This window comes from Bufo bufo, chromosome 7, assembly GCF_905171765.1.
Source record: "Bufo bufo chromosome 7, aBufBuf1.1, whole genome shotgun sequence".
NCBI classification, from domain to species: Eukaryota; Metazoa; Chordata; class Amphibia; order Anura; family Bufonidae; genus Bufo; species Bufo bufo.
The window spans coordinates 184,815,398-184,828,829 of NC_053395.1; the positions used below are offsets into that span (position 1 = coordinate 184,815,398).

The 13,432-nt window shown below is 44.2% G+C and overlaps 1 protein-coding gene across 1 annotated transcript in view; it reads left to right on the top strand.

The window, feature by feature from the left end:
* LOC121008813 (dynein heavy chain 11, axonemal-like) overlaps positions 1 to 13,432 on the top strand; it is a 489,011-nt gene that overhangs the window by 220,301 nt on the left and 255,278 nt on the right. The window contains exons 48-50 of the mRNA XM_040441508.1: positions 1,416 to 1,518; positions 6,194 to 6,433; positions 12,012 to 12,173. Of these exons, the coding sequence (XP_040297442.1) occupies positions 1,416 to 1,518; positions 6,194 to 6,433; positions 12,012 to 12,173 (505 nt within the window). The remainder of the gene's footprint in view (positions 1 to 1,415; positions 1,519 to 6,193; positions 6,434 to 12,011; positions 12,174 to 13,432) is intronic.

Sequence of the window (13,432 nt, forward strand, 5' to 3'; positions counted from 1 at the left end):
AACATAGGATGGTTAAAATGTTATGTGCTGCCTATCTATATGTAATGCAATCAGTCTACTGTGCCATGTGCCACTTGTGCAGAGGGTGGCAGACCAGGAACCCACCCTACTCAGAGGTCCACAGGTGGATTCATCTTTTCCCCTGTGAGCCAGTCTCGGAGTGGTCCTTGTGACCCCTGTGCAACTACCTTTGATTACCCTCAGATGCAACTTGCACGTCATGTAACACTCTGTGCAGTACAGCAGTGTATCCTGCACAGACCACAGCTGGATAACTGTCTGATTGAACACTATCTATAGCCCTCGCTGTATGAATGGTTCATTATACAAAATAAACTAATGTATTACCCTGCTAATTCATCTTAGATAGACAGCTGGAATGAGCAGGACTCTCTTGTCACATTGCTTTTAGGAGTTTTGGGGCATTAATTGTGTTCAATATCTGACATTTACATGTTCTCACGTAAGGTAGGGAACAGTGCAGCCCTGTACTCCACCCTCACCACTGTCCCTAACTACTTGGACGCTCCACCCTGAACGGCGGCCACCAACTTAGCGACCGTCCTTAACTTGACTAAGTACAGGGGCCTACACCCAGTGGGGTAAAAAAGTAGTCAGACATAAAGAGGTAAGAACTAGATAGGCAAAACCAGGATCAAATCAGAATGCAAAGCTAAATCAAAATCAGGCCAGAGTCCAAACCACAGAGATACGTCAGAACCATTAGAACATACAAACACAGAGTCAGGGTCAGTGCCAGGAGATAATGTCAGAGGAATAATCAGCAGTCAGGAGCAAGGTCAGAGACAATCCAAAAGTCATAGTACCAGGGATTCAAACAATAGTAAAATACACGCTAATGAGGCTAAGGAGACCAATCACAGGCAACTGTAGCCAGCAGTTGCCTTTTAAATAGTCCTCTTACAGGAAGCACATGACACCGGGTTCTGAGCCTGATTGCCCTGGTATCCCTACTCCCTGATAGGCCAATCAAGGATGTGTGATGCCGGGGGCGCCGTTCTCTGATATGGAAGAGCTACTGAATATGTTACCTTATACTTGTAAAGAATCATCATGATTCTAAGCAATTACTGTCATACTGTATACATGAAATATCTTCATAGTCTTCCTATATGTTATATTGGGCTCTGGAGCCTGAGGGGTCCTAAAATGTCCCTCTGTCCCATATGGACCCATACATATCACTTGAAGCCCCTGTTAAAAAAATTTACTCAGGGGCCCAGGAGCTTCAAGTTACGCCTCTGACATTCATATTGTGTATAAAAACCCTACGATATGCAAAATCCCACATGTCACTTATTGGTATCCTGCGCTGTGTGTTCTACATAATCACAGAGCAGTAACAAAGACATAGTTGTTAAACCTCAGTATTTGTGTTTCTGTCATTACTATAGGTATGACAGGCAGAAGCTGGTGGCTAAAGAAATTCATAATTGCCAATACATAACATGCATGAATCCCACGGCTGGAAGTTTTTCCATTAATCCAAGGCTGCAGGTAATATACCATTCAGTATGTCACTTGTCTTCAGTGTATGAGGCGCTGCATTTGATGCATGACCTCACCCGTCACATACGCGATCTATCGTAACCATAGCGACCAGGGGAAAATGGTCATCATAGGTTTGTGTAATGTATATTGTATTTTATGCCAGCAGTTTTGCACCACACCATACACCAAACATAGTATAAAAGGAAGGACAAGAATAGATTACAACCTAAGCCATGTAATACCCATGCTAAATGGCAAATAGTTCAGTGGCATGCTGTGTAATTTGCCATTTCTACTAAGCACATACTGTATAAGACCCCACAGTGAGCGATATCTGTGTGCAACTGTCAATAGGAACAAGTTCTAGGAACCTTTCTTTAAAAAATATGCGTACAGTTGGTGCACTGGTCACATTGCCATCTGCAAACCAGTCCTAAAATGTGAATCTACAGCCAGGGGTTGGTTGCCTCAAGTCACAGTAAAACCATTGCAGATTGTGATTAGCGTGCAACCTAATTGCATCCCTATCGGTCAAAAAGTTGTGTGACAATGACAAGAATTGGTTGGAAGATGGTTGTGATCATTGAAAGAGGACCAAAACCTTTACTTGGTTGCACAAATGCTGAGATTTTACTGCAGTTTGCTGGTAAACAAATGTCTCCATGGCACCCTAGGCAAAAGCAAAAAACATTTTATAGTAAAATTTCTTTGCTCATACACCCAAAATAACAATAATAATGCGTTGAGTTGTGGCACAATGACCACCAATACTGCTCCATATTGTGTCAGTGATGGAAATCTTCAAACGGCACTGTGACAAATACCGTACCCCGACTGACGTCGGACATCAACTACGTAGAGCCAGCGAAATACGGTAGGGTCACTGGTTACCAAGGCATAACGTTACGCTGTCCCTGAGGAGCAGGTAAGGTCAGCTTGGTACAGTGTTCACAGACTCCTCCGGTCCACACGGGCACAGAGAGGCAACAAGCTGAGAGAGCCTTTTCACCGCCCCAGTGAAACAGCGCGTTCTCAGCCCGGGTATACTGCCACCAGTTTCTTGTTTGATATAAGCCCGGTCCGCTAAAGGGATTATATAGGGTAAGAAACCAACCCGCCGTAGCGTATTACTAGGCCGAAACACAGACGTGGGGATTCGTGATCGAGATACCAGAACAACACAAGATTAAATTATATATTTATTTGCCTTAAGGGCTCACTAGACATAACACAATATACACAGAAAATATATACAGTGGTCTGAGTGGTAAATACAGATGGCGTGGTACAAACAGGGCTAAGCAGAACAAAAAGGTCAGTTTACCAGGTATATAAGTCCTTTGGTTTGTGATGAGTTCTTAACTGTATTCACATGGGAAGCAGTGATGTCAGCCGGTTGCAGATCCCTCTAAACACATGGCACGATGTGACCTCCCTTCAGAGAAAAGACACGCCCGCTTGCTGGCACAAGCCTTTTAACCTGTAGCCGGCTCCTCCCCTCCTGGCCTCTGGGAGGGGTCCACTCCCCCTCTGCTGGGGCTGGCAGCAAATGAGCTACAAAACCAATTAGGGCTCATGGCTCCAGACTAGAATGTCGCAGGGAGGTGGTTCTGGGACCAATGGGTCCGCCTGGGTTCCGGCTACCAGTAAAGTCCAAGCATGGTACCGTTATTTGGTTTCTGTGGGGAGATATGTATATCTCCCCTCCCTGGCATCCCACCACCAAACTATGACCATAGGCCTGTTCATCGTGGCCACTGGGACACAAATATGTATCGGGTTTATGTCTGTGATGGACGGGTGATTCATAGTTCCTTATGAATCGCCGGTTCCATGATGTCTGATAATGTTCATTGAACTGGGGAATGGCCTAGACCCCTGCAGAGAGGTTTTTCCTGTTCCATTAGCTGGGTTCCTGGCTAGCTGAATGGAGGTGAGAAATTGTAAACAAAGGTGGCCTGTAAGAAGTTCTCTGCTATTTGGCTGGGCTTTAAAGCAGGGTCCCCCTGAGTTCACTACCTCTGCTATCTGACAGCAGATGGCTGGTGTGGGAACATGGCTGACATTGAACAATAATCCATATTCCTCACACCTCCCCCTTTTAGAGGGCGCTAGGGGCAGCACATTCCTGTGTTTCCCTGTGCGTCCATCCGCACCCTCTCTGGTGGCGAATGACAAAGTGGTACGGCTGGAGCGCAAGGCTCCCATGTACCCACCTCCCATTCGTTCCTAGCCAATGGAGTCATCCTGACTGAGCATGATACTGAAGCCACAATTACTGGCGTCAGTCGGTACTATAAACGGCCGCGTGAAGTCGGCTGCCTGGGGTACCAGGAAGCTGGAAAGGGTGTTCTTCAGCACCTGGAAGGCTGTCTCGCAGTCGTTTGTCCAATCGACTGCGGAGGGCAGCTTCTTCCTAGTGCAGTCTGTCAGGGGCCTCGCCAGGCTACTATAGTGGGGCGCGAACCCCCTATAGTACCCGGTGACATCACCTGGTTCTTGTCCCGGGGGGTGAGCCAGGATGCACTGGCATCCACTCTCCTGGGCTCCGGTTCCAAAGCTTCCCCGCCTGCCTGGGGCCCCTCACTTATGCCCAGCTCGCACTTTCCTGGCGTAAGGGTCAAGCTTGCCTGGCAGATCTCTCGGGGATCCTCCCATGTAGGACCGAAGATGGCAATGACCTCCAGGTACGCAGCCGCATACCCTTCGAGTCCCTTAAGCAGCTTGACCATCCCCTTAGAAGTGGAAGGCAGCAAATGAGCCACAAAACCAATTAGGGATCATGGCAGAGAGGTTTTTCCTGTTCCATTAGCTGGGTTCCTGGCTGGCTGAATGGAGGTGAGAAATTGTAAACAAAGGTGGCCTGCAAGAAGTTCTCTGCCATTTGGCTGGGTTTTGAAGCAGGGCCCCCTGTGGAGTTCACTACCTCTGCTATCTGACAGCAGATGGCTGGTGTGGGAACATGGCTGACATTGAACAATAATCCATATTCCTCACAGGCACCAAAAGGATTTGAGACCTCTGTAGAATGCCAGGACTTCTTTATTTTGGGAATTGCTGGAGTATTTGCTTATGGAAGCCTACCAATGTCATGTGGTGGGTGGCAGCCCCTTTTGATATGGCATTGTATCACCAATGAGATTTTTTTTTTTAATTTTCTCTATTATTTAAACCTCATGCACACGGCCGCACTTTGGGTCCACGTCCGATGTGCATTTTTTGTGGATGACACACCAATTAATTTCTATGGTCTGCAAAAAATGCAAACAGCACGCAGATGGTCATCTGTGTGCTGTCCGCATCCATGTGGCCATTCCATAAATTCTAGAAAATGTCCTATTCTTGTCTGTTTTGTGGACAAAAATGGTCATTTCTATAAGAAAATTGGGGCATGCGCATGGATGTACTTTGTCTTTTGCGGCTCTGGACTTGCAAACCACAAAATGGATATGGTCATATGCATGAGGCCTTACATCAATAAAAGCACCTTGATCCCTCTCCCGACCTGCAGGGATTGGGGAAGCCGGAGTTTGTGTGCGACAGCCCCTATCCTCCTGTGTGACACGGGGCTGCTGCACATTAGTTCCTATGAAGACCCTGCCTATGGGCTCCAAAAAATAGAAAGAATATATAATATAAATATATCAAAATATTTATCCCATACAGAAAACTGCAAAACTGAAAATGGCCGATTCGCTGTTTTTTGGTCGCTTTTCCTCCCACTAAAAATGTAATAAAAAGTGATCAAAAACTCATACACACCCCAAAATGGCATCAATGAAAAGTACAGATCGGGCAGCAAAAATTTAGACCTCACACAGCTCCATGCACATAACTACAAAAAAAGTTTTAGAGGTTAGAATATGTATAAAAACACAAGAAAAACTATACCTACGTGGTATCTCTGTAATCATACTAACTGGAGAATGAAAGTAACTGGTCAGTTTTACTGTATAGGGAACACCAGAAAAACAAAACCCATAAAACTGTTGAAAATATAATTTTTTTTTCCAATTTCCTACTACAGCGTAAGCAATTTTAAATGGTGGAATTAAAAAGGTGCAACTTGTCCCGCAAAAATCAAGCCCTCATATGGCTATGTGAACGGAAAAATAAAAAAGTTATGGTCCCAGAAAGGCAGGGAGTCAAAAACATACGCAAACGCAAAAATGAAAGAAACTTTTTGCTAATCATAAAGATGGCATAAGCTTAGACCTGCACCAGATTTTTCACAGGGGCTCAGGCTGGATGTGCATTTTCTCTGACTCTGAACTATTGGTTTGCTTACTTTGAGACATATTTTTATGCCACAATTGCGGCTCAGTTATGACACAAACTGGTGCATTTTACGCCCTTCCACCTTTCCTTTGAAGCTCTGCCCCTTTCTGCTAAGCCCCACTCCTTTCTGAAGACGTTGGAAAAAAGGGTAAAAACCCTATATGTGCCAAATTAGCCCAATTTGCTCCACTTTATCGAAAGATTTTTGGTGCAGTAGTACTTACTGTGTACTTTTTCTTCCTGCTAGACCCACTTCTGACTTTGCTTGAAATCTACATCAAAAAGTGCAGTGACAAAAGTTTGTGGGGAAAAAAACAATTGAGGAAAGGCTGACAATTCACATTAATGTTATTTGAATGTCCAACTGCACAGTATGACCTAAATCTTGTTCTTCACCTTTCAGAGACACTTCTCCGTATTTGCTGTGCACTTTCCGGGTACGGAAGCTTTAACTACCATCTATAGCAGGATAATCAGCGCTCATTTTCAGCATGGAGGCTTCAGTTACAGCGTGGTCAAGTCTGTGTCTACACTGATACAAGCTTCTATTTGTCTCCATCATAAGATGAACCAGAATTTTCTCCCAACTGCAATAAGATTCCATTATATATTTAATCTGAGGGATTTAACCCAAATCTTTCAGGTAACGTTGATAATTTCTTACATCTCTGCCCTAACCAATGCCAGTCAAGAAATAGCTAAATTTATATCTTAGTGGCTAGCAAAAGAAAGGGGCACACTCAGATGGGAGCACTTGAATTGCCAAGGTATACAATTTAATAAAACATATAAAACAGATACAAACCACAAAAAAATGGGCATAAAACCATACATAAAAATGGCCCTATACAATAGTAGCACCTATACAACCTGTGCTAGCTGCACGCTGCTTGAGGATCAAATGATGAGTCTCATGCACCAGTGTACTGCTTTTGCCATTGGCTGTTCAAGATATAAGCAATGGTGTAAATGAGACCTGTATCAGCTCCGCACCGTGATGAGTGCACCAGATGGTCAGTCCCGTATACAAATGCGCTGCAATGTGAATAGCCGTTTCAATGTAAATAGCCGTTTAGCGATTCGTCCACTCAGGCATGTGGCTATCACAGCAGCATTAAAACATACTCCAAATGCAGTCCAGTTCATAAACGCGACTTAATCACAGTCAGTCACTTAATGCAGCTCAGAAATATGCCTCCGTGACAGTGCCCAGTGAATGCACAGCTACAAAACAAGCTCCCCACAGGAGCAGGGTCTTACCCTTCTTCACTGCCACTCTGCAGCGCTGGTCCCAGGCGGCCGCACACCAGCGGCGTCCCACGTGACCTGGTTGCTTGAGAGAACGGATGAAGCTGAAGTGTCGTCAATAGTAAGGGACGGCTTTCACCAGATCCAAACGTTACAGACTTTCTTTCTTTGTCTCTTTGTTTGTAGATGTTATCTCTGCTGGACTAATGAGTGGAACGCTCACTCCTTATGCCAGACGCGTTTCGAGGTGCTGTACCTCTTCCTCGGTGGCCAACTGAGTGAGTGTATCCTCACTCTTAGGCCGAATGCACACGGCCGAGAGCGGTCCGTGGTATGCCGGGCTGGATTCCTGTTCAGAGCAGGAGCGCACGGTGTCATTGGTTGCTATGACGCCGTGCACTTCATGCCGCCGCTGCACTACAGTAATACACTATACGACTGTATTACTGTACAGCAGCGGCGGCATGAAGCGCCGTGCGCTCCTGCTCTGAACAGGAATCCAGCCCGGCATACCACGGACCGCTCTCGGCCGCGGAAAACGGCCGTGTGCATTCGGCCTTATATAGGGGACAAATATTCCCATAGTGCTTCACTTTATCCTGCATTACTAAACTCTGAAATGGAGTAGGGTCTCCACAATATCATGCATTCTCAAATCCTGGTGTGGAATCGGCCCATATACTCTAAAAATGCCCAATCACATCCTAAATTACATATATTATATATAATAAAATGATAAAACACATATATACCCTAGCATATTTGGGATTGGAGAAAATCGCATAAATCACAAGGTAGTGCAACAGAAAACGCACCAAAAACGCATCAGAATTTACCTAGCGTCTTTCGTGCGGTTCTGCTAACTTTGGGTTACAATTCCCCATCATAAGTAGGGCATTTGTGAATTTGTCAACAATAACACTTATGGGTCTGAAAGGAACGCATCAATATAAAGAAAACGTTTACCCTGCGGTTTTGCTATATGTTTTTTTTTTTATGGTATCTTCACTATACATAGAATTCCCTCGAGAAACAAAGCTCATACATATTCATTTCTCAAGATCCTTATAAGAGATGGAACATCCTGGATCCCAGAGAGGTACGTGTACAGGGAGAGCTATCCGATAGGGAGGGGAGATCGGAGTGTCGATAGACGACCAGACTCCGATGTCCCATCACCACCGGACAACCCCCCCCAGTCTTCACAGAAATCCAAAGACTTCCATCTCAGCGTTCAAGCCCCTTGGGATCATCGTATCAAATTCGAAGATCCTTCGTGATTCTTGTCTAGACATATGCGCTATGTGGTTCCCACCTCTCCAAGGTTTCCTGACTTTCTCAATCGCCATGAATCTTAGACCGGTGGGGTCACAATTGTGCATAAATTTGAAATGTCTCAACAAGGAATGTGTATCCGAACCCTTCTTAATGTTTGAAATATGTTCAGCTACCCTCTTTTTGAGGGTTCATTTTGTTCTTCCTATATACTGCTTTCTGCAACTGCATTCGAGCAAGTATATAACATCCGTAGAGTCACATGTCAAACATTCTTGTATATCCAGACTAAAGGAGTTGGCTACAGATTCCACTTTATTAGTTTTCCTAGAGAAGGTGGTGATCTTACAATTGGCACATCTACCACATCTAAAGAAGCCTTTTACTGCCAACCAGTTGTCTTTACTCTGAGCATCATTCTTTCTTTTAACAGTTGGGGCTACTTTCCCCGCCAAGTTTCCTGGTCTCGTGTATGTGATCTTTGGGGCCTCACTTAGGAGGGGACCTATAAGTTTGTCATAGGTGGCCCCAATGTCTCTGTATTATTTTTTCCATTGTCCTATATTGGGAGTTAAATGGTAGGACAATTCTCAAGGCATTATCCTGTTGTTGAGGGGAGCTGGCGGAGAAAAAATCTTTCCTTTCCATTTTTTTCACCTTATCCAGCGAACTGTCTATTACCTGCACTGGATAATCCCTTTCTAATAACTGTTGTCTCAAACGCACTGCTTCATCTTCAAATTTACTATCTTCAGTACAATTCTGTTTCAATATCCGGAATTGACTGGTGGGGACATTAATAGGCCAGCTCGGTAGGTGACAACTAGAAAGCCTAATGAAGCTATTTCTAGTAACTTGTTTGAAGTATGTGTTACAGCATAATTTGTCCCCTTGGACACATATCTCCAAATCCAGGAACTCTACCCTTTCTTCACTTATATTGCGGCTAAACACTAGGTTCCTCTCATTAGTATTAATATTTTTCAGAAACATATCCAACGACTCGGGTGTATCTCGCCAAATGAACAAAATGTCATCAATTTACCTACGCCATAGCACCAGACTCGTCCCCAGCTTGGGCATGATGACCTCCCCTTCCCACTGTGCCAAAAACAAATTGGCATAGCTGGGGGCGAATCTGGTGCCCATGGCAGTACCAGTTCGCTGAACATAAAATTCCTGCTCAAACGAAAGTAATTGTGTGTAAGTATGTATGTTACTCCTTCTAATAGAAACATCAACTGCTCATAAGGCAGATTGCTGTCTCCCGACAGTTGTTCATGCAGCGCCTCCACCCCCTGCGTGTGGTTGATCACTGTATATAGAGATCCGACGTCTAGAGTCCCCAAAATCCACTTGTCTTCGCATTTTATCATTTCTAGGCATTTTATAATGGCTGTAGTGTCTCTAATGTAAGATGGCATCCGTCTTACATAAGGTTGCAGCCATTGATCTATATACTTCGATAGGTTACAAGAGATGGAATCTATCCCTGACACTATCGGACGCCCTATCGAATGGCTGCAACCTTATGTAAGACGAAAGCCATCTTACATTAGAAACACTACAGACATTATAAAATGCCTGGGGACTCTAGACGTCGGATCTCTATATACAGTGATCAACCACACGCAGGGGATGGAGGCGCTGCACGAACAACTGTCGGTCCGTGGTATGCCGGGCTGGATTTGTCCCCTATATAGGAGTGAGGATACGCTCACTCAGTTGGCCACTGAGGAAGAGGTACAGCACCTCGAAACGCGTCTGGCATAAGGAGTGAGCGTTCCACTCATTAGTCCAGCAGAGATAACATCTACAAACAAAGAGACAAAGAAAGAAAGTCTGTAACGTTTGGATCCGGTGAAAGCCGTCCCTTACTAGTGACGACACTTCAGCTTCATCCGGTCTCCCAAGCAACCAGGTCACGTGGGAGGCCACACTGAGGTCTAGCACACCACGTGGGACGCCGCTGGTGTGCGGCCGCCTGGGACCAGCGCTGCAGAGTGGCAGTGAAGAAGGGTAAGACCCTGCTCCTGTGGGGAGCATGTTTTGTAGCTGTGCATTCACTGGGCACTGTCACGGAGGCATATTTCTGAGCTGCATTAAGTGACTGACTGTGATTAAGTCGCGTTTATGAACTGGACTGCATTTGGAGTATGTTTTAATGCTGCTGTGATAGCCACATGTCTGAGTGGACGAATCGCTAAACGGCTATTTACATTGCAGCGCATTTGTATACGGGACTGACCATCTGGTGCACTCATCACGGTGCGGAGCTGATACAGGTCTCATTTACACCATTGCTTATATCTTGAACAGCCAAGGGCACAAGCAGTACACTGCTGCATGTGACTCACCATTTGCTCCTCAAGTGGCGTGCAGCTAGCACAGGTTGTATAGGTGCTACTATTGTATAGGGGCATTTTTATGTATGGTTTTATGCCCATTTTTTAGGGGTTTGTTTCTGTTTTATATGTTTTATTAAATTGTATACCTTGGCAATTCAAGTGCTCCCATCTGAGTGTGCCCCTTTCTTTTGCTATCCACTTTTTTTACTCTGTGCCTGAGGGTGGGCCAATAAGGTGAGCACCTTATCCATCCACGGTGAGAGGTTGAGCCGCTGAGTTTCCTATTTCAAATTTATATCTTAGACACTTAAAAAAACATAAAATGAACAAAAGCAAAAATGTATCTGTCTAATGTCAATGTATATATTGTATATGATGGGCAGGATTTATAATGTCAGTATATGAGGTTCCCGTTAAGCAATTTTCTATTGACTTGAAGATGGACAGGGACTTAATAACAATAAGGAGTTAAATCTTATTTAATATTGTATTTAAAGGGAATGACCTATCTGGGCAACTGCTTCTCTAAATGAGAACAAGTCTGGAAGCTGAAATCTTTGGGCATTATCTATTACCACCTTTGTCAGTTGCCAGGGAAAGCTGTTGAAGAAAGGTAGTTCTACATGACGCCCATTCAAAGGAATGGTTGACTATGCAGTACGGTCCTCCAGAGTGGGAGGACCTCTCCAGAGTGCTACCACTCTAAAATGTCTATAAGTCCTAACATGATGGGGCAACCCCTTGAAAGGTCTCATATGGCTAGTCAGTTAGTCTGAGCCAAAGAAATTATTTGAATAGGTGTGTAAAATCCTCAGCTCATCGCCTGACTGCCAGTAATTTCACATGTTATTATATCTGCTAATGGCTTGAAATTTGAAATCCTATATATTATTAATTGTAATAATGTATACAATGACACAGCTCACCATGCATCTCGACCCTTTACTGGTTAAACCTTTTCCATTTTGATTGAATGGGGCTAAGCTGCAATACCAATCACAGCCACTATACAATGCATAGCGCTGTGCTTAGCAAGCTGTGAGGAGGTTGCAGGGCTCTTAGTAGTGCCGCATCCTCTTCAAACATGCTGATCTGCAGAGGTGACGGGTGTTGGACCCCTACAGATCAGATATTGATGACCTATTCTAAGGATAGTTCATCAATATTTAATACCAGGGAAACCCCTTGAATAAAAAAAAAAATAAGAAGAGAAGTCATATCTGTCCTTTATACTTTCTCTCCCCTTATTATCCGCTACTGATTTTGGCTTCCAAAACTGCATATAAAACCTGAACGCGTGGCTGTACCCAAAATCATTTCTGTGATTGTGTGCTGTACTCTGTTACGCAGGGAATGCTTTTTGCTTCACCTGAGTGCATCCGTTTCTCCAGCGACTTAGTCCACTTATGGCTTCATGAATCATGCCGAGTGTACTCCGATAAACTCATGGAAGAGAAGGATATAGAACATTTTAAAAAAGTGCTTATTGACACAGCGAAAAGATTTTTTGAGGTATGTTTCTTTCATTTCATTTCCATTTAGTACTTTAATGTGCATTATTTAGTCATTATTTGGTTGGAAACTGTTGAACTTTGTTGTGGTTGTTATTTTTTGTCATTTATTCGTGGAAGTTTGCAATTATGAAATTTTATGAATGAACCCAAGCTATCCACCAAAATACATAAATTTAACCTTCCTGTTGACTGTGAAAGTAAAGGGGTTGTCCCATTAATACAGTTTATCCCCTATCCACAGGGTAGGTTATAAGTGTCTGATATGGTATCCGACCAGCGGAGCCCGCGCTGATCACAAGAAGAGGGGCCCGTGCTCCTCCGTTTGAAAGGAGTGGCGGTCACAAAATCACTGCTGCTCCATTCAGCTGTATGGGGCTCTGGAGATAGCCAAGTGTTTACAGGGAGCACAGGCCCAATCGGCGGGGGCCCCAGTAGTCAGACAAGCTGTGGATAGGGGATAAGTTGACTTAATAGGACACTTTAAGTCTATTTACACAGGTTTCTGTGTGTAGTCAATTTGTGCATTATGTTTTAACCCAGGGGTAGGCAACCTCTGGCACTCCAGCTGTTGTGAAACTACAACTCCCAGCATGCATATTTCCTCTACTCTTGTCAGAACTCTCTTAGAAATGAATGGAGCCTGCTGGGAATTGTAGTTTCACAGCAGCAGGAGTCCCAAAGGTTGTTGACCCCTGTTTTAATCCTTTTGTGCACCTTGATGTACATGTATGTTACAGGTGCATAAAGAGTGTATAGAGTGGAATCAGGAGTTCAGCCTGCTCCATATATCATGAGTGTCGGCTGTGTTATACAGCTGACACCCACTTGTTGTGGCCAGGAATGGACATAACTCAGATCCTGGCTATTTAACCCCCTCAAATACCACGGTCAATAGCAACTGCAGCATGAGTGGTTAGACAGATGGAGGGGGTTCTCTCTGTCCTCAAGCCGCTCCCCCAACATGCATTTGTGGGGTTCTGAGCAACTGTCATGGCAGCTGGAGGCCTCCTATTATAACTGACCTCTGGAATGGTGTACTAGAATATCAGTAAAATGACCATTCACTGCAGTACCTAACTATTGCAGTGTATACTACAAGTGATCAAGCAACAGGTTGTCCAAGTCCTCTAAGTGAACTAAAAAATGTAAAAACATGTTTACATTTTTTTATACACACATAAACATTTACCCCTTTTCCCATTTATTATGTAAAAATAAAATTATTAAAAAAAACAACTGGTATCACAGTTATTTATC